Source organism: Physcomitrium patens, chromosome 16 (assembly GCF_059467195.1).
Source record: "Physcomitrium patens ecotype Gransden chromosome 16, ASM5946719v1, whole genome shotgun sequence".
In the NCBI taxonomy this organism is placed as follows: Eukaryota; Viridiplantae; Streptophyta; class Bryopsida; order Funariales; family Funariaceae; genus Physcomitrium; species Physcomitrium patens.
The window spans coordinates 3,820,839-3,842,202 of NC_143425.1; the positions used below are offsets into that span (position 1 = coordinate 3,820,839).

At 37.2% G+C, this 21,364-nt stretch overlaps 2 protein-coding genes across 3 annotated transcripts; both read right to left on the reverse strand.

Annotated features, from left to right (window-relative positions):
* Nucleotides 1–1,584: 1,584 nt before the first annotated feature.
* Nucleotides 1,585–7,972, reverse strand: LOC112293705 (uncharacterized). Its single transcript, XM_024543439.3, has 6 exons — nt 7,838–7,972; nt 7,521–7,614; nt 7,222–7,315; nt 5,745–7,040; nt 3,020–5,642; nt 1,585–2,659 (listed from the first exon to the last, which is right to left on the reverse strand). The coding sequence occupies exons 1-6, from the start codon at nt 7,968–7,970 to the stop codon at nt 2,184–2,186; spliced, it is 4,716 nt and encodes a 1,571-aa protein (XP_024399207.1). The 5' UTR covers nt 7,971–7,972; the 3' UTR covers nt 1,585–2,183.
* Nucleotide 7,973: 1 nt separating this feature from the next.
* LOC149987596 (uncharacterized) lies at nt 7,974–10,308 on the reverse strand. 2 transcript variants are annotated; one of them, XM_090256734.1, is made up of 3 exons: nt 9,774–10,308; nt 8,323–8,547; nt 7,974–8,115 (listed from the first exon to the last, which is right to left on the reverse strand). In XM_090256734.1, exons 1-3 carry the CDS (start codon nt 9,843–9,845, stop codon nt 8,086–8,088), a joined length of 327 nt encoding a protein of 108 aa, XP_090112860.1. In that variant the 5' UTR covers nt 9,846–10,308; the 3' UTR covers nt 7,974–8,085. The 2 variants fall into 2 exon arrangements, with proteins under 2 accessions (XP_090112860.1, XP_090112859.1); XM_090256733.1 differs by having other exon boundaries at nt 9,561–10,298.
* Nucleotides 10,309–21,364: the final 11,056 nt, after the last annotated feature.

The window sequence follows — 21,364 nt, forward strand, 5'->3', positions numbered from 1 at the left end:
GTAAAATGATTATGGACCTTTTTATAGTACTTATTCAAAATAAAAAACTTATTTAATAATTCTATTACATGTGTAATTTAAAGTATTATAATTTAATACTCTAATATTAATAAAATAAATATAAGATATAAACACCATTATATATACAAAAATTAAATCTTAGATTAGAAACAAAGTTCTTAAAAGAGAATAATTGAGAAATTAAATAAAATAAAAATTTAGCTAGAGTCTTTGCAATGACAATGTAATTACTAAGTTTATTTTGCCAAAGACCAATCTCTATAGAATTTGTAAAAATATCCCACCCCATCTAAACTTTGATTTGTAAACCTAATATATAATAAGAGCATTAGTACTTTTCAAGTTTAATACAAAAATCTAATAGAAATATTAGTACAAAAAGTTGCAAAGAGATCCTAAGTATATGCCATTTAAGACCTTATATGAAAATTTAAGAAAATAATTGATTCTAACCTAGCAATTGCAACTACATTGGTTACATTGCAATTGTAGTTGTATTTAATTATAAAACTTTTAAGAGCCTCATTTTATGGACTGTAGAAAAAAGATATTGACTAGAAGATAAGAATTATATTTAAAAATTTAATATAATCTTATTTCAACTATTCCACTTATTATTGAGATTCTTGTTGAAGTTTTAATTGTACTTTGCATTTGAAACTATGAACATCAAAACCAAAAATAATAAAATAGAAAGTAAAAATTAGTTCTCTTTATTAGAATCTTATCAAAAAAATTAATAGTTTACAAATTATTGTATTAAAAAGACTGTTTTTTGTAACAACCAAATATGTAACATCTATTATAACAACTATCAATAACAAGCAATAATCAACAACAAATATGACAACACGAAGTCTAGAAATTACATAACAAATGTTATTTGCTACAAAGGAAAAAGGAGAGCAATGCAAAAAATAAGATTTTAAGAAAAACACACTAGAGGCAAAAAAAATATTCTTAATTAGTATAGATGGAAGAAATTATCATAATACAAATAACAACAAAAACACAATGGCTGTCTTTCAATAAAAACTCTTCTAGTGAATCCATGACTTTAAAAGCTTTTCATAATGACTTTAATACATGTTTTACTAAAATAATACATTATGTTCTATTTATCCCGTTACGAATTACATTCTTCAAAGGTTAACACGTTTCTTTCATAATTTTTCTCCAAGCATCGTCCTTTTCAAACCACCCCGAGTATAATAGGACCCATATCCTTGAAGTATTAGTGCAGTTGTTGAGCATTTGGAGGGAACTTCAGCTCTGCACATTTAGATACATTGCTTGAGAACCAAGTTTAACCCCACTGATGATATCACTTAGCATACTCCGGAGTTGTGGTCAACACCGAAACAGAAGAATTTCATTTCATGCACATTTCGTAATAGATCTCACCAACTAGCACTTCACTTCATGGCATCTAGTCTCAGATCGTATGGCGCGGGGATTTCCTCTAGAACGGTGCAGTTCATGAGATATCCCTGATTGGGAATCTGCAGGTGGCGATGGCGGGTTCACGTCGACTGTCGTGTCAGTGTCTGGACAGTGTCTCCGTTACCAGAAATTCCCTTTTATTGACATGTTATGTAATAATCAGTCCGCATATATACAACCTCTAGCATACAAGTAACTGGAAGTAGTGTCGATACCCGTTCCAGGCGCTGTCGACGCGGTCTATTCCTGGCACACCGCCGGCAGAGGTTTCTTAAGTGCCACGACGGGGCCAAGGGGGAGGTAAAGATATTGTACCCGTCTTGATCAGGTTCAGAACAGTGCGAAGATTTTGATGCAAGCTTTGTGCAGAATCATGCTCCATACACCAAGCCGCGGTTTTTCAGTCACAGATGCAGGTGTCAAGATCTAGGCGTCGAAGAGCTGTCATTATCAAAGCGAGTGTGCATTGGGAGCACGGAAAGAACTCGGAACTTGGCGCAGCGGGAATCTCTCCAACTAAAGCTCGTCATGGGTCTAATCAGAACCTACAAACTAATCCTCGACCATGACACCAAATAAGCCAGTCTAACTGGTTTGATGCTTTACGAAGCGGCTGTACAAGGAGAAAGAATGGGAGACATACGTCTGAATACACTAGTAATACACAGTGGCAGTGGCAATTACTCGGATTGGCAAACTGAGCCATTCTCGTCGATCCATCACAGAATTGTGCACCCGCAGTACTTGTGCGCGTGCCTGAAGTGCCTGGAAGTGAACCCCGTCTTCTCCACTTCGCCATTGGTCTCGTCACTATAGCCGTGCTTCGTGCTAGACGCTTTGGATGTCACGGAAGGACTTCTCTGAAATGTCTCCTTCTGGGCAAAGTGGGAGTCATTGGAGGCCTTAGACGCGTGGCTGAACGTGCGAGCAGGTGTGCGTGCAGGAGTGCGCGCCGGGGTGGTAAAATCTATGGTGGCAAATTCGATGGGGGCAGGCGGGTTGAGCTCCATCTCCGTGTCTTTCTCCTCTTCCAGAAGCTGCACCGCCTCCCATAAATTCCCGTCAAAATCCCCGGCGTCATTTCCAGAGGACCGCGGGGGACTGAGACTTGCGTGCTCCTCAGCGCTCTTATCCGTCATGATTATAATTCCGGGTGTAGATTTTAGCGCTGGAAGCAAATCAACACGCTTGTCGTCTGTAACCATACGTCACGCAAGTCACAAACCCACAACTCAGAGATCTTGCAGCATTTCGGGCCGATGTTCAGGAATAACTCTACACAATCTCTACTTAGCTGCTATCATTGTGTCTAGATTTTAGGAGAATGGAGGGATCTTAAAGAAGAAAATAACTTAGCGCTCTGCTTCCCCCACCGCTTTGAGATGATTCAAGGGGATCGAGAAACAGATCTCTTTGCAGACTTGACTGCTGATTATAGAACGTTTTAAGTCTTTATTCGTACCAGAGTTTGCGTTCTTAAAAGCCAGTAAGAATTTTTTTGCTCGAAAGCACAAAGATCGCATCGAATACTTGCTAAAGAAAGATGCAGAATTACCATAATGTTTTGCTGATATCTGGGACGACTCCGAAGTGGCGTTGCTCAGTTGCTTTGAATGCTTCTGTCGCACTGGAGATTGGAACAGATCTGACGCCGGCGACTCAGACCCCAGGTCTATATTCGTTAAACTCGAAGCGGTCTTCGTCTCTCCGAATTTAAACGAAGATAAGTGCCGCCCATGGGACAGCGCATTCGCGCTCTCCACGATTTGCTCCATCACCTGACATGTGCCTTCCATAGTTTGCATGCCCCGGTTCTTCCCCGATTCCCAGCTTGAGTCAGTTGACGTGTCCGTAACCCTGCTCTCGTACGATTTGTCGCTGATCAAGCTGTTATTACTAAGCCTGGAATCCAATCGCTTTATAAACCGCAAGTTGTTCACAACCGAGGAACAATCTGCCTTCTTCGACTCCTTGTGCGCAGACATCAAAACATCCGTTAGTCCACCTCCTTCGAGATCAAGATCTGTCTGGGAATCCAGGAGGTCCACGAAGTATTCGAATGAGCTATCTCGTGAAGGCACCTTGCAATTCTCCTTATTCGCTGGCACTGACGCCCTCCGTTTCCTAGCATTGGGGCTAGCGCTTTGTTCGTATCCATCCAGCTTGTCTAATCCATCGTCATGTCGTGGTGACTTGGCGTCGGTATCTGGGCCAGTGGTCCCTTCTTCTCCAACATCAATTCGTATCTCCAAACGACTTACATTGACGGGTAAAGGCAGAGTCTGAATCGACTTAAACTTGACCCCCGCCATGGGGCTGCCAAATCTGCCGCTGTAGTTTGGATCGTCCCACAGCGCATTATCGTATTGACTGTGAGCTGAGCAAGTAGTGTCTGCGCTGCGCGTCAAGTCGATGCTCGTCGCAGATGGCGTCGAATTCCTGCTCTTTGATGGTAAGACAAGCGATCCATCCCCTCTTCTATAATAGCCCGCGCCAAATCCCGCCTTAGGACTCCCCGCAAACGTACTCAGCTTCTCGGGTTTCTGGGAAAGAACGTCAGTCCTCTCCTGCATGCTCATGTTAGAGTCTGAAACATATCGCAAGGGGCTACGAGGGAAGTCATCTGCGCGCTGGGCATTCACTATTCCACGAGGGTAAGGTGCTTGATCCTTGCGCTCAAGATTCTCGTCGCCTGACAATCCGTCATCCACCAAGTTTTTGGACACCCTTTGCGCACATCCCTTCTCCATGGCCATGTCTGTCTCCGACCTTGCTACGGATTCGTGACTTGCCAGCTTCAATTTGAGTCCTTCGTCACTACAATTTCGACGATCCACCTCATCACCCTGAATCTCGTTGAGATTATTTTTCATAGCGTCCGCTGCGCCTGCAGACACTTCAACGTCCTCCTTGACTTCTGACGCGTTAAAGCTCTGCACCCTGGAAATTGTAGCTCCTTCCCCATTGCGCTTAGTAACTGAAAAAAAGTCTGGTGGCTTGAGCGGTCGCGATGCAGGAGACTCTAAAATCATGTCATGTTCCCAATTTAAGTCATTCTTCACCGTTCTTCCAGCTTTCTCACTTCTTAGCTGCCTGACGTTAGGCTTTCCAACTGGCAGAGGAGAGGTGGGAGATCTAGCGACATCATCAACAAGTAAAACATCCTCCGACGTTGCACTACCACTCACAGAAACTGGCGACATCATGATAACGTCGGGCTCGGGGGATCTCTGGCAGGGACTCCTGTCTCCGCCAAAACCACATCTCTCTATGTTGCCCTTTCGCACACGCACAGGAGAGTTTTTAGCAGGTGAATTTGAATCGAAGACGCCTATCTTTCTGTCTTGTGGTGTCTTTGGAGCCTTTTCACCCCCAGATTTCATGCTTCCCACATCACCAGAAACGCCGCTGGAGTCAACACACGACATCTCTGGGTTCAATTGCCGACATTTGACCTTTTGAATCTTCGACTTGACCGCTGAATCTGCAAGTTCCATTTCTACTTTCTTCGCGCCGCTCACAACCTTTGAAGCTAAGGCTTCATCAACCACCTCGTCATTGGTCCTAATATTAATAGCAGCACTTGAAGGATCCACGGAGACTGTCTCACTCTCTGCAGCGTCTTGACCACTTTCTGGATTTTTAATAACAGGGGGGGTTACGGCCTTGGCATTGGACATCACCAAGGCGTCGTGAAAATTTTTATAAATCCCACACTCGTGTTGCTTGCACATGCTGCGGTACTGATATTCCATCCCACAGCACCAACTGCTGCCCATGTCTTCCATGTCTGTCAGCCCTGGGTAGATTTTCACAGGCCCTTTGCCGACAACGAGCGCAGTCAACCGCGGACTCTTGGTATTCGTTTCCGTGTTGCTTGGCGGGCCCTCTGCATTTGAACCTACGGGCAAGGCTACATCCTCTTCCTTGAGAGCAAACCCCATTTGTGTCCGTTTGATAACGTTTTTTTGTTCTCCATTGGAGCTAGGCTCCTCTGCAGAGCCTGTCGTGACATTGCTGTCCACCTTCGTCATAGCATCAGGCTTCACGTCTTCGTGCGTAACAATCCCTGAAGCTCTGCTCATAATAGAGGTGTTGAATGAGGGGATAGAGCTATTTGTCATGAAAGGTTTGAAGCCACCAGTGGAATTCACAGAATTCTGCTGAACACAATGACCCTGCACAGATACCAATTTGATGGCGTTTCAATCACACGTCTCTAACACCTAATGATTGCACTAAGTGTTGTTCCAGAAATGCGCATAGAGTGCAGCAATTACCATTGAGGTTGAGGGCACCTCTTTACTGCCTTTGGAGTGACGATGCCCATCCAAATCATGCTCAGAAGCTGTAGTTTTCTGGGGAGGAGTGCGGTGATCGCTAGTAGAAGCCCGACGGTTTGGATAAGACTCACTCAACTGGGTTTCAGAACCGCCAACAGAAGATATTGCAGATGGTTGGGACTCTCGATCTTGGCTTCTCTGACGAGGGCTAGTACCTCCGTCTTGGCTCCTGCTTAGGTCGCTGGAACTTCGATCCCGAGTGCTGCTGAGATAACTTGAACCACTATTCTGAGATTTAGAGAGATAGCTATCATAATCCGCTGATGAAGTGCTGTGTCGCCTATCATTGCTTGATTCGTCATAAGATCGACTGACAAGGACGCCAGAGTAGGATGGAGAACCGAAGCCTCGCTTACTGAAGGAAGAGCTGCGCGGGTTGGCAGAGGCATCCAAGAGAAAATGACCTAGATCTTTAGTGGAATCAGAATGATCAGGTTTTCGAACGAGTGAGCTTTGCTCAGTCGAAGCGGTAGAGTCGCTCTCTGTGAAATTCGAGGGCTTCGAGTTTAAGCTTGCACTTATACCAGGAGCGCTTTCTCTGCTCCTGATGTTATTTGGCGAAGGAGAAGCGCGGCGGCCAGTTTCAGATCGCGCAGGGGAAGCTCCCCTCACAGAAGGAGACGACGTCCTCCCCATGCCACCACGCGCCGGAGAGCCGCCCCTCGCGGAGGGCGACACTCCTCGGACAAATGGCTTCGTGGCTCCTGTAGAAGTAGAGGGAGGTGACGATTTGGAACTTGCAATCAATGGTCGATTTGTGATGGTACCAGTGCTCTGTCGCCGCTGTGGCGAAGAGGACACAGTGAAAGCCCTTGTGAATACAGGATGGGAAGCTTTCGCTGCACCTACTGACTTCGCAGCTGAAGCAGTAGTTGCACGCGTTACTGAACTGGACCTTGTCGTCGACGGCGAGTTCGAGCGTACAGAAGGATTGAAACGCCGAGGAGAGGTGGAGGATCTAACAGCAGATGATGTCGATATAGGTGTCGAAGAGCTCTTCGATGAAGCTATACTTGGTGTCGAACGCTTTGACGAAATGGTGAAGGCTGGCCGAGGGCTTTTGGAAATGCCAGGACTCTGGGGCCGAGGACTCTTAGCAGTGCTGGGACTTTGAGGCCGCGGGCTCTTAGTAGCACCAAGATTGCGGGGTCTATTTGGGCTTGTGCTGTTCCTCATGGGACTGGGATTCCTCCTGAGAGCTGCCGCATCCGGTTCCTCAAAGCATGGTGTACTCTGCCGTAGTTGATCGAACACAACGTCACCATACACTTTTTTCAGATCGGGGCTTTCCAAATTACCAAAGATGACACCATCAGAATCAACATCATCACAACAATGATAATAATAACAACAATAAGGAGGAGGAGGAGGAGCAGAGCACAGAGACACTGGATAGGTTTGTGAATGTACTAACCCTCGAAGTTCTAATGGATGAGAGAGAGTCATTTCTGACAAGGCTTTTCAGGCTGGGTTGTGGGGAAGGAGGAACGTCTGGAATCGCCACAAGCCTGCAAAACATACGCATGTAGTAGAGAATGTTAACTTTGTTTACAGGAGGGAGAAGCAAGAAGCAAAACGATGCACGAGAGAGTATGCTTAGGGATAACTTTCACGCTCCCTTAAAAAATGCAAAGTTCTCTCATGTCCTGAGACCAGTGTGAATTGACATCAAACTGGTGATTCTAAAAATAGCAACAACGAAGTTAGTCTTACCACTCGTCTTCACTCTTGACATCAAGATCATCCTTCTCAAGGCCTCCTTGTGCTGACTCTTCGTAACCAGAGGGTACAGTGGATTCCACATTTTCTGTACAACAAACTACAATTTTTTACTGAACTGCGCACTTCATGAACCTTTCGAACTGTCAAAGTGGAGCGCGGTGCAGAAAACTTCTAGTGAACGCGACTATCCACAAAAGTTTAGGTCGAAGTATGCTGATTTAGATCAGTCGCTGTCATTATACGACACTTCTATTAAGAGATGTTTTGATGAGTATCTGAGGCAGAACACAGAGAGAGAAATGAATTACCCAGAGAAGAATCCAAATCCTCGTGTAATCCCAGTTCCTCGAACAAAGCCAGATGCTCCTTATCTCTCCTGAAACTGTCCCCTACTTTGCGACTGTAGTGGCGCTCAACTTTCGCCATGACTTCCACCATCATGGCCTTCCGAAAGCGCAGTTTTCTACGCAATTAGTTCCGTCCCCGGCTACATAGAATAGTACGCCATAAGCTGATCTCTATGAATCGGAATTGAACTGTCATTTCACCTTTAACGTCAAATTTTGCTTGTGCGCATAGAAAGCATCTGAAAAACACAAAATCAACAACAATATGAATCCAAGCAGCTTCCAAATATGAAAGGTGTCAGCAAACATCCGACGGTAGAGCGAAATCAACCACCGGAAAGTGACACATTATAATTCTCAAAATGTTTCTCCGACATACAATTCGCCTTTCGATAATCTCTAGGGATCTTACACTTAGACTTGGCAGTTGAAAGGTCATGACTTACGTCGAGTACGTCGAGTCCCCTCCAAAAGAACAACGCGCTATTGCAGAAATTATCATCGCCGTGGTTCCAAGCATTCTGCATCTCTACAATGTCCAATCTCCTATTAAAGTGACTTGAGTAACTGCCGTTCCCCTTTGGAACCATATGAGCCATGTCTCTTCGCATATCGCGAAACATTGCTACGGGGATCCAGTTCTTAGGATGCTTCCTGTCCGAAGCGCAACTCTGCAAACAGAATGCAAAACATATGATATCGTAATCATCAATCCAGAACTCATCATCAATGAGCCGTTTCCTGTCTAGACCAATGTTTATACTTACTATCAATCCCTAAACCATGCGAGAGCATAGAAGGAAAACTAATAAGTTTAAGAATCTTAAATACGAATTCGTGACAGCATGGTCGTATCATACAAAACAATAGTACGACTTCAAGACCTCATGATCCAAAGGTCATTAAAAACGTTAAGATCATGAGGTAGGAAGGATTTTGAAGGCAGTTGGAAAAATATCACTAAATTTAGACTCAAAAGGCATTCTAGTTAAGACGTCACAAAACTACATGCTTGTCGTTCGATCCAAAAGACATTGCGAAGGGTTAATTCGTAGGTAACACTCGTTCGAATTCTCATTTCGAGAAGAATGGTACATCTGAAGACAAGGCATAGAGAGCGTGCGGAGAGCACTAATAGTGCGTTGCCTGATCCTCGCAAGTGACGAGTACTAGATCTGGAGCCCGTGAATTCCAAACTCTCTCTCGAATTCGGTAATACAACATGTAGCGCAACGAACAAGGAGAGCGTTTAACGGATTGCGCCGTCTACTATGTGAATGTTCCATCCAGGAACTTGTCCAATCGGGCGTCTACTAGTTTCAAGTTTCCAATGTGAAAGATTACTCCAGAAGTGGACCGGAATAACCCGCCCAGAGAATCTAACTGCTTTTCCACCATTCAAACGCACGAGGACGATCATCCACTCTTCGACGCCTTCGATCGAAGGCACAATATCTGCGAGATCCAGTGCCCTATTTCACCCAACGATGAAGACACAGGTAGACACAAGATCAAGTCTCTGACACACCCGGGCGCCGCAGCAAGCCATCGCAACTAAATCCCCATCGGTGTTAACTTCCAAAGACCTTCTATCTAGGCGTTCAAACAACTACCCTCATCTCAAGGCTTCACCCTAGAAAACCCTACCAAAGAAGCATCAGCTAGCTCAGACAACGACTAGTACCTTGTATTGCCCAATTCTCTCAACGACAGCCATCCTAGCAGACCCATCTTGCGACACATGAGCCACCAGTTTAACCCATCCCCCACACACTGGCTTGGAGGACTCGACAGGGAGGTGCGAAAAGTTGCTCGCGACTATGTTTGGCGGCAGTCTGGCGGGGTATCGAGGAGACCAAGCAGCGACTCCTCGTGGGAGAGATCTGCATGTCGATACCGTTTGATGGGGTGGTTGCGCTGATGGTGCTGCAATGCCAGGCGCTACAATGAGCTCCAGGGGCTTCGGCATAACAGTCGGGCGCGAAGGGCGCGAAGCTGAGCCCAACTTCAAGTGAGCTGCTCACAATAGCCAGCGAGAGACATTGTCTTCAACTCTCCGATGAATGTAACCGCAGTCCACCCGAATTCATGGTTCCGCCGGCAGCACTCGGCCGTTACCGTGCCCACGCCCGCCTTTTTGATTGGCTTCCTTAGGCTCCGGCGTTGGATGAGATCAGTTGATCCGTCCACGTTCCGTAGCTTGGCAGAGCGCCGAGCGCAGTGACCGACCCGAACCATCCGGTTCTCATGCCCCTCCTCAGATTGTTCCAAATCATCTCGCTACACCACATCACATCGACAATAGCCTGATTGAATCTGGAAGGCGCAAAAAAATTCAAAGGCAGAGTGAACGACTCTGGCCCTTCTGACCGACGTGGATCCGCATCCTTCCCAAACCTCCTGGTCTCGATGAGGCAGTGCACTCTCCATAGCTTGGTAAGTCTACGCACCGTGCATTAAAGCCCACCAATCCGTTGCTGAATCCGCACTTGGAAATTTTGGTTAATGTATAGTGGATGAAAGGCGCTCTTTCGTCTGTCTTCGTCTTATTTTTCTCTTTATTTATGTGTTGGAAAAGGCGGTTCAAAGTGGCTATTTTTCTTCCATTATTTTTATTTAAATAATAACAATGGCTTTGTCTTGTTGTGCTCATCTTCGTCAGGCCAAGTTTTAGTGGTGGTGGACGATGGTTCTCTCCATTATTTGTCTGCATAAATCCGTGCAATCAATGTGGGTTTTCTATGCTACTAGGCCACAACTCCTGTGGCTTCAAAAGTCTCCCTAAAGTTCACAACCTCGTCGACAGCTGCAGATTTCTTCTCAAGGGCATGGACTTCGCTGTGTTAAAAATAGCACTTCATAATCAATACTTCGATTGCATGACTTTCATATGGTTTTATTGCGCCGTTTCCATCGCTGTTCCCAATCTCGGAATGCAGTGGAAAGCCGATGGATCATCTTCGGTTTCTATTGCTGTAAGAAATTAAATCAACTTCCAGTCACAGAAATGTGGGTCCAACGACGCTTGGGTACATATTCACATCTATGTTTATTATTTAATTATTTCTTTTGCCCGAACGGTCAAAATTGTACTTTACACACTCTAGAAATGCGTCGTTGAGAACTTGCGTGGAAGGGTACTGCGTTGATAAGTCTGCATTATCATACACAAATCCCTAGTCGAAAAATAATAAAAAGAAATAATGTAGCTTGAATATTTGAAGCATTCCAAGCACAAAAATATAAAACATAACCAAATCAAACTGAAGCGGTACAGCTCATTGATACAGTACCATTGAACAGCAATATAAACAAACAAATATAAACGAATGAATAATACACGAAAGAGAAAGAAACGAAAGCAGATGAATTTCCTGGGTGCATTTTTCGAACACGGTAGTACCTTCAAAATAATGTACAATAACATGGGACAAAAGCGGTGTTCTTTTAGTTAAGGCGGTGACGAGTGCTTTCAGACTCTAGCTTGCAAGAAGAAAAGGAGGAACAAAAAGGTAAGATGGTGGGGAGGAAGCAAGAAGGAAACATACCTCAAACGATACATTCCCTCCTTTTGCAGAACCTGCTGCGAAATCTGCGAAAAAGACTTCCCGCAGCGCATGGAAGCTCTCAGCTTGCAAAGCAGAACACCTAAAACACAAAAATGAGCAGCACAAGCTGGCTCACAGTTCCCCAGCTATTGTCTTCTATCCAAAGGACAAATCCTGCAACGAATGCAACCGTTCCAAAGCAAAAGAAACATATAAAAGCTGGCGTTCATGCACCACAAAATTGCAGGTTTTGTTTCCCGCTTGAGTTTGTATTTTGTGTGCAGGTTTGCTTTTTTTTTTTTTTTTTTTTTTTTTTCCCTCCTGCTTTCCTGCTTTCCTGCGAAGGTGTCGAACATGCTTCAAAAGCTTGCTGGGGGAACATGCTTCAAAAAGCTTGCGTTGGTCCCTGGAAGTAGAAGCCACAAAATGTGACCCTCAGAGTTGGTTGAGTTCGTTTGTGCAGTCATGTGGTGCTCTTCTTTTCGTAGATGAGAGGTTCCTTTCAAGATCTTATCATGCGGCAAATTGTGGTATGATCTTAATCATTATATATAGATGGATGCTATTACAATACATTGGAAAAGTTTTTGATAATGTTGGTTTTGTTGTGCAAGGAAAATGTCATATAATAACATGTAAAGAAGATGATGTATAGTAATGAAGAAACTAATGTGGGTTAATAAGAAAACTTAATTAAACAAGTAATCAGCAAGCTACTATATTTTCAAAAAATATTTAAGTTTCTAAATTTTACTTAATTGGTTCAAATGTGACTTTATTTTTGGAATTTTAAAAATGAGACCAATTTTTTCATATTCACATTGTAGAAAACTTTTATAATGTTTCAAATTGTTTCACATGCATAATGCTTTTAAGAAAGAAATTTATCAAAAAAATTGAAATACATCTATTTTATATCCTAAAAAACGAAATTTCTTTTGACTATTATAATACTTAGAAAGACAAAAGCAAGTCCACAACAATATTGCATCAAAAGAAGAAATTGATTACCAATTATTGCCTAAGCTTGTTGAAAATTCAAAGTTTTAATATTTGAATTATCAAGGTGTATAAAGATTTATTTTCAAATAAATCTTTATATATCTTATATTATGTTAGAAGTTTGCTTATTGTCTTCACATCATTAGAATTATATGCTATATAAATAAAAAATAGCAATTCTTTTTTTGCAATGCACAAAAATATTCTTCTTTCTATAAATATTTAGTTATTTCAAACTTATAACTTATTACTTGGTCAAATATATACTTATATATATTATTAAAAAAATCAAGGTTATAAGAAATCTAATCTAATTAGAGGTTATAATTTTGTAACCTTGATAGATCTAAAGTAATTAAATTAATAAAATTAAAAATTATTAAATCATTATGACTATTTATTTCTAAATCTATAGGAATGGTTTCATAAATAACATCTCTAACAGACAAGAGTCGACTATCTAATCTCAATGTAGATCTATTTAGGTTTAGTTTATTAATATTATTTTAAAAATTTCAATATATTTTTCATCTCAAAAACAAATTAAGGCTCTTGAATCTAACAAAGCAAAGACTTCAAGTCCATATATATATATATATATATATATATATATATATATTATAAACTAAAAAGAAGGTTCTAAAAAATAAATAAGACCTTTACAAGAGGTTGAAAAAGAATCTAATTTTTAAATAGATTCTATTGTAGCTAGAAAAACTTGTTTATTAACATATTATCTTCTTTAATAGCTTTGCTCATCATTATACAATTGTGTCACTTTCTAAAACAATATTGAGCAATAATTTTAAGTTTTCTTTGATATAAATATTTTTTTTAATAATTTTAATTTTTTTCTTATTTAATAAGAAAAATTAAGCATATTAAATGAATTTGCATATCATCTACTTTAGAATATATGTATTAAAAAAGAGTTGGTATTGCAAACAAATTACAAAGACTTTATAGTATACTTGTATAATTTTCTAATCAAAAGTCAAAAAGTAATTTTTTTTTCTTCACTACAATGTTAATTTCATGATTCAATGTTTGAAAAATAAATAAGTTTAACATTGATTATTTTACCTCATATTGCAATCTATAGAAACATTAGCTGACAAATACAACATCATGCGAATGTTATTAATTATTGAATATCAAAATTATAAAATATATAACAATCTAAAATTTCGTTTGAAGAAAATAATCTAATTCTTATTATTTATAATACAAATTGTATCATAATTTTTATATATAAATTAAAATATTACAAAAACCTTTAAATTATTTAATATTAAATAATTCTATTAAAAAAATAAAATTTAAATAATCCAATTTTTTTTTAATAAATCTAATTTATAGTCTTAAAATTAAATAATTTTTAAATTTAATATAAAATAATAATATTATTTGATTTATAATTGCTCAAAATTTTGACCTTATACCATTAAAGTTCTTAAATAAGGCAAGTCTTAGTTTTCTAATAATGGTTGTAATGCTTGCAAGATATTATAATATTATAGAAATTATTTTTATAAGTATGGATATTAAAATAATTCTAATAATATATGTATCTTTATTTATAACCAATCTTAATGTTTTTGGATAGATTAAAGTGAGTTACTACATTACATTACTAATTCTTTCATTTTTTTTTGCATTTATGTCATGGACATGAATCTCAAAGAAAGAAATCCTTAATACATTCTTATGTCACTCAAAAGAATTAAAAAGTCGCTCAAAGATAATAAGGTATTAAATTAAAATGGCTATTGCCAAAGACAAGAAGACTAGAAATTCTTGAAACAAGATGGAGGACTAGAAAGGCATCGACAAGAGTAAAGAAGGCTTCATTCTTGCCTCCATATATACTCTTAACTAAAAGCTACATGACGATGTCGGAGTAGAGAGAGAGTTTGCCTCAAGAAAGTGCTGAGCTTCTGGTTGTGACTAAATGCTCAATCAAATTTAAGATATAAAAGTACCAAATTTACATACATGATATTTTCTTTTTAGGGCAATTACATCAATATACAAGCCCAAGTGCCAAAAAAACACCCAAATGTATGATAAAATATCTTAAAACCTTATATATCCTTGTGAGAAATATTTTCCAAACTTCAAGAGCTTATATTTCAGGATTGGATTGTCCAAACAACCCTAAATTTTACATGAAATACTGATATACTTTCAAAAACTATCACAAAAAAATTCAATCGTAAATTCGTTACGCTGTCATATTCTAAAAGCTTATAATATATAAAAATTAATTAAAATATATTATATATTAATAAATCTAGATGTATGTTAGAATGGTTAATAGATTAATTTAAAAAGAGTAGATTTAAGAAACTTTACTTTGAGTTTTATCTTTTTTGATTATAGCATTTAAAATAATCGTATGACCTAAATATTTAGTATAAAGCCTTAAGAGGAGATTAGAGCCTAAAGAAAAAAATCTTAACTAATAGGAGGCTTATTGGGAGGGATGAAAGTAAGGCATGATTAGATGAAGGCAAGGAATGGAAAACTTCATTCCTACTGGTCGAAGGCCATACCCAATGGGCTTCAAGGAGGCTGCCACAGGCCTTATTAGGGATTAGGGTTTCTCATTTAAAGTCAATCGAGCTTTGGAGGCTAGGATCAGCAAGTTCAGGGTTTTGGGTATAATTTGGGTGAAGAATTTGTGTGATTTTAAGTTTTTTTTGAGGGAGATATAGGTGTTCAAAGTTGAGGTATCAAATTTGTACCTAGTGTCACTCTTTGAATCATAACATATGCGTATGGAGAGCAATGAAAGATCGGCGGCTGGAGTTGGAGAGGACACTTTCTTGGCTACACTTTATATATATTAATTGATGAATTCCAAGTCTAGATGAAGGAGTTATAGGGCATTGAAGATAGCACATGTAATTCAAAGATAGTAGGTGAGTCATTTTGTTGATAGTAATGGTTGGAGCCATATGTTGAGTTCTTGGACAAATTTTTGGCTCAAAATTTCTATAAGTGCGAATTATTAAGTTAAAAAGCTATAAATCAAAATTTCATAGTATTTAAGTACTTATTTTGTGAGATATGAAGAAATTAGTATATGAGTGTATGTAAGCTAGGGTTTAAAGCTATTATTAGGATTTTGGTGATATCTCAAGATCCATAACGAATTTGTGATTGAATTTTTTTTGTGATAGTTTTTGAAAGTATATCAATACTTCATGTAAAATTTAGGGTTTTTTGGATGGTCCGATCATGAGATATGAATTGTTGAAGTTTAAGAAACATCTCTCATAAGGATATATAAGGTTTTAAGATACTTTATCATACATTTGGATGTTTTCTTGGTACTTGGCTTATGTTTTGATGTAATTGTCCTAAAAGAGAATATATTATATATATAAACTTAGTACTTTTATATCTTAGACTTGATTGAGCATTTAGTGGTAGCCAGAAGCCTAGTGTTTTTTTGAGGTAAACTCTCTCTACCCCGACAACGGATCTTGAGATATCACCAAAATCCTAATAACTACTTTAAATCCTAGCTTACAGACACCTGCATGCTATTTTCTTCATATCTCAAAAAATAAGTACTCAAATACTATGAAACTTTGATCTATAGCTTTTTAAGCTAATAACTTGTACTTATAGAAATTTTGAGCCAAAAATTCGTCCAAGAACTCAAGATATGGCTCCAACCAGTACTATCAACAAAATGACTCACTTATTGCCTTTGAATTACATGTGCTGTCTTCTATGCCCTATAACTCTTTCATCTAGAATTGAAATTCATCAAACAATATATGTAAAATATAGATAAGAAAGTGTTCTCTTCAATTTCAGTTGCCGATCTTTCATTGCTTTCCATATGCATATGTTATGATTCAAAGAGTGACACTAGGTACAAATTTGATACCTCAACTTTGAACACCTATATCTCCTTCAAAAAAAACTTAAAATCATACAAATTCTTCACCCAAATTATACCCAAAACCCTGAACTTGCTGATCCTAGCCTCCAAAGCTCGATTGACTTTAAATGAAAAACCCTAATCCCTAATAAGGCCTTTGACCTAATAATGGCCTCCTTGAAGCCCATTGGATATGGCCTTTGACCAATAGGAATAAAGTTTCCCATTCCTTGCCTTCATTCAACCATACCTTGCTTTCATCCCTTCCAATAATCCTCCTATTAATTAAGATTTTCTTCTTTAGGCTCTAATCTCCTCTCAAGACTTCATACTAAATATTTAGGTTCTATAACTTTTTTGAAATGCTATAATCAAAAAAGATAAAACTCAAAATAAATTTTCTTAAATCCACTCTCTTTAAATTAATCTATTAACCATTCTAACATACACCGATACTTATGAACATATTATATGTTCTAACTAATTTTTACATACTATAAGCAATTACAGTATGACAACGATGCCCTATAGGACCTCGTAAATGTATTTACTTTGCAAGTCACATATCTTAACTTGCAAGGCAAGTTTTTTATATGTATGCCACATAGTTAGCTTATTCTACAAGCTACCAATATGTAGTTAATTTGTTGACCAAGTTTCTAACCTATCAATCAACTACAAATACATGTAAAGTCAAGTAGTGTCTATAAAGTTTTAGGAAGCTTTTCTAAAAAATATTATAAAATAAATCTATTTTTACATACTTCTACTTAATCATATAAATAAATGTTAAGATAAATATGTATGTCCATAATATTATCCACTATCATAGATATATATATTTATCTTGATAATTATCTAAATAATAAGAATATATAGAAGTAAGTCAAAGTAGATAAATATGATAATATCTTGTGAAAAACTTCCTAAAAGCTTCATAGACATTGATTTACTTTTATACATGTTTATAGGTGATTGGTAGGTTAAAAACTTAGCCAACAAAGAGGCCACATGTTGACATGTTGACCACTTGTAGTTCAAGTTGGATATATGGTGCACACCTAAGAAATTGCTTTGCAAATTAGAAATGTATTGTGCAAGTTGGGATGCGTGTTAGAAGTCCTATAGCATGTTGCTACATAATTCTTAGTTAAGTAGTATATATAGAGGCAAGAGTGAGGCCTTCTTTAATCTTATTAATTCTTTTCTTGCTTTTAGTCTAGTTTTAAGAATCTTATATTTTTTATTCTTTGACAATAGCCATTCCAATTCTTCCTTGAAAATACATACTTTCTTTTATTTTGACTCTTTTCTTTTGACATAGATTCCATGAGTTCATGTATCTTCTTCCGATTGGTATCCTTGACAGATTAATAAGAGTACACATACAATATTAGAGCTTTGTGCTTTTTTGATTAAGAGTGGATTAACCCTTTCTCTTAATAAGACATAAGCATATTAGAAGTTGTGGATTATCCTCTTCTAAACTAATATTGTTTCTAGATTTTTTTTTTTTTTTTGATTCTTAAATATTGTATTCTGTGAAAATAGACACCTTTCTTTTTATTGTGCTAGCATGGCAGAGCTTGTTGAAATGAAGAGTGAAATGGCTCAAATGCAAGAGCAAATGAGTGAGTTAATACTTGCAATACATTCATTCAGTCTATGACCACAAGGAGCAATAAGATTATCAGGCAATGAAGATATAGAAATGATTAGAATTGCTTCAACATCTACACCAAGCCATACTACTACTCCTACAACAAAACATCATTCAAGTTTTAAGGAACCAAAAATTGGATTGTTTAAGAAGTTTGATGGCATAAGATATAAGTTTCAAGGATTCATCAATTATGTACAATTTGTGATTGAACTACAACCTCAAAATTATCCAACTTAAGGATCAAAGTAAAAATTATTGAAATATTACTTTTAGGTTTTGCTTTATTATGATTTCCATCATTTCTTGAATGACATGATCCAATATTGAATAATTTGGAAGTACATTTAGTAGAGTTTTGATCTATATATAGAGAACATGATGTAATCCATGTTGTAACCAATAAGATTTGTATCTTGCAATAAGACAATCCATCAATGATATTATATGCTTCACAATTTTGACAATTAAAGGTAGATATCAAGTTGGATAATGCAGCATTCATCAGCCAATTTCTCTATCGATTACAATATGAAGTAAAAAAATTGATGTTCAATTTACCTAATCCTCAGACATTGAGTCAAGCAATTGGCTTTGCTGTGAAATGTGATAATCAACTTTTTGAGTTTCAATCTGAGAATTGGACAAGAAAACCTCAAAATTATTATAATTCAATGATGAAATCAATAACTTTTGAATCTAAACATTTGAAAATAGAAGATATGTAAATTGATTCAGTATATTTTAAAGCTCTTATCAAACAAGAAAAGTCTTGTTGTAGTCAAAAATAAAAATGTTTTTATTACAGAGAAGCTAAGTACATTATTCAATATTGTCCAAAGAAATGATGCAACTACAAAATGAGGAGTATTACTGTCAAAGATGAAAACATGTTGAAAAATAAATATTTCCAACTACAATAGGGATCATGTAATTGGAATCTTGTATAATTCCTAATGAAGGTCCTATTCTCTCTTTAGAACATACTCCTTGTTTTAGAATAGATGTATGTTTAGGATCTAATAATCACAAAGCCTCTATCTTAATAGATTCAAGAGCCTCAACTTATTTTTTAGATGAAGAATTTGTTAAAACTCATAATATATAGTTAGTACAAAAATCTAAATCTGTATATTTAGAAGTAATAGATGGTCGTCTGTAATCTTTTGGAGATTTTACTCATAAAATACTTCCTATAGATGTAATAATGAATGGTCATAATAGCCGCATAGTTTTTAATGTAATTAGATTTCTTTCTAATCTAATTATTTTAGGTTTATCGTGGCTAGAAAAATATAATCCTGTGATAGATTAGATTTCTCATAAACTTGACTTTTCTTCAAAAATCATTAAGAATTTTTCTAATTCAATAGAAAGCTATAAGTCTAATATAGCCAAACTTGTACTTGTGGGTACAAAAGTTTTTTTGTATGCTGCAAAAAAAAGATCATCTTTTGTTATTTACACCACATCCATTTTAAATGATGGAAAGATTTCAAGTGAAATTCTAAGTCAATATCAAGAATTTTAAGATTTTTTTGAGAAAAAGAATGCAGATATTCTCCCAGAGCATCATCCATATGATTGCTCAATCGATCTTAAAGGAGAAACTGAGCTGCCATTTGGTCTAATCTTTAGTTTAACACAAAGTGAGTTGGCCGAACTCAAGAAGTATATTGATGAGACCTTCACCAAGAATTTTTTATACCATCCTAAATCTCTTAAAAAAGCTCCTATCTTATTTGTAAAGAAAAAAGATGGATCATTGTAAATGTGTGTGGATTATCGAGGACTCAACAAGATTACCATTAAGAATAAATATCCTTTGTCTTTGATATCTGGACTTCTTGATCAATTAAATGAAGGTAAGATCTATACAAAAATAGATCTACAAAAAGCATATAATTTGTCTATTTTAAAGAAAGAAATGAATAGAAGATGGTATTTTGAACAAGGTATAGATACTTTAAATATAATATCATGCCTTTTGGACTCACAAATGTACCAACTGCTTTTTAACATCTTATGAATGATAATTTTTGTGAGTTTCTACAGGATTTTGTTATCTATTACTTAGTCAATATTTTAATCTACTCTAAGAATGTAGAAGAAGATAAAGTTTATGTTCGTTGTGTGTTACAAAAACTTAGAGATGCAAGATTCTATATCAAGATGAAAAAGCGTATATTCAAACTACTCAAGTTGACTTCTTAGGATACATCATTTCAAAAAATGGTCTGATGATGGATTCTAAAAAAATTCATACAATCAGAGATTGGAAGATTTTAAAAATAGTAAGAAATGTACAATATTTTTTGAGATTTTTTAATTACTATCGAATCTTCATCAAGAAATTTTCTCAAGTTGTAGCACCATTTATACACTTAACTTATAAAGACAAGCTCAAGTAGAATAAAGAAGTAGAAGCATCATTTGAAGCTTTGAAGAAAGCTTTTACTTTTGCACCAATCTTGTATTATGTCAACTTCTCTAAAGCATTTTTTATGGAAACAGATGCATCTGACTTTGCATTGGGTGTGATCTTGTCATAAATAAGATCACATGGCAAACTTCATCCAATAGCTTTTCATTAAGAAAATTTTCAATAGCCAAGATTAATTATGAGATTTATAATAAGGAACTTCATGCAATCATGGATTCTTTTCAAGAATGGCGTCATTATTTAGAAGGCCCTTAAAGTTCAATCACCATATATACAAATCACAAGAATCTTGATTATTTCATGACATCATGTGTTTTGAATTGTCGCCAAGCTCATTGGAGCATGTCTTTCTCAAGATTCAAGGTCAATATCTCTTATTAGCCAAAAAAATAATAAGGTTTGTTTGATGCCCTTTCTAGACGTTTTTATTTTATACCAAAAGAAAGAGAAGTAGCTTTTGACCAACAAAAGATAATTTTACTAAAGAAAGAATAATTTCATCTCCGAGCAATGAAATCAATATTGACTATTGATTTGACTTTTTTCAAGCAGATCCAAATAAGTATGTCCTCAGACCTTCTTGTTCATGCTATTAAAAATAATTCTTCTAAGTCTCAAGATACTTCAAAGTTTGAATTTAAAGATGATCTATTCTATTTCAAAAGATGCTTATATGTTCCAGAAGGAGAAGTACAATTACGTGCTCTTGAAGCTCATCACAATTATCTTGCAATAAGAAATTTTGGATATAATAAGACTTTGGAGCTTACATCTAAAAACTTTTAGTGGCCTCAAATGTAGAAGGTTGTTAAAGAATTTTTGCAAACATGTGATATTTGTTCAAGATCAAAAACTCCTCATCATCGATTTTATAGATTCTTCTAACTATTACCTATAATAGAACAACCATGGTTTTTTGTCTTTATAGATTTTATCA

What these genes read in the sequence shown, in the direction of transcription:
- LOC149987596 (XM_090256733.1), bottom strand. Translation starts at nt 9,845, where the DNA reads ATGCCGAAGCCCCTGGAGCTCATTGTAGCGCCTGGCATTGCAGCACCA. An exon ending in AGAGAATTGGGCAATACAAG is followed by an intron (nt 8,548 to 9,560) that starts GTACTAGTCGTT and finishes TTCTGTTTGCAG; the next exon opens with AGTTGCGCTTCGGACAGGAA. An exon ending in GGGGACTCGACGTACTCGAC is followed by an intron (nt 8,116 to 8,322) that starts GTAAGTCATGAC and finishes TGTGTTTTTCAG; the next exon opens with ATGCTTTCTATGCGCACAAG.
- LOC112293705 (XM_024543439.3), bottom strand. Translation starts at nt 7,970, where the DNA reads ATGATGGTGGAAGTCATGGCGAAAGTTGAGCGCCACTACAGTCGCAAA. An exon ending in GTCAAGAGTGAAGACGAGTG is followed by an intron (nt 7,316 to 7,520) that starts GTAAGACTAACT and finishes TATGTTTTGCAG; the next exon opens with GCTTGTGGCGATTCCAGACG. An exon ending in GATATCAGCAAAACATTATG is followed by an intron (nt 2,660 to 3,019) that starts GTAATTCTGCAT and finishes GTATGGTTACAG; the next exon opens with ACGACAAGCGTGTTGATTTG.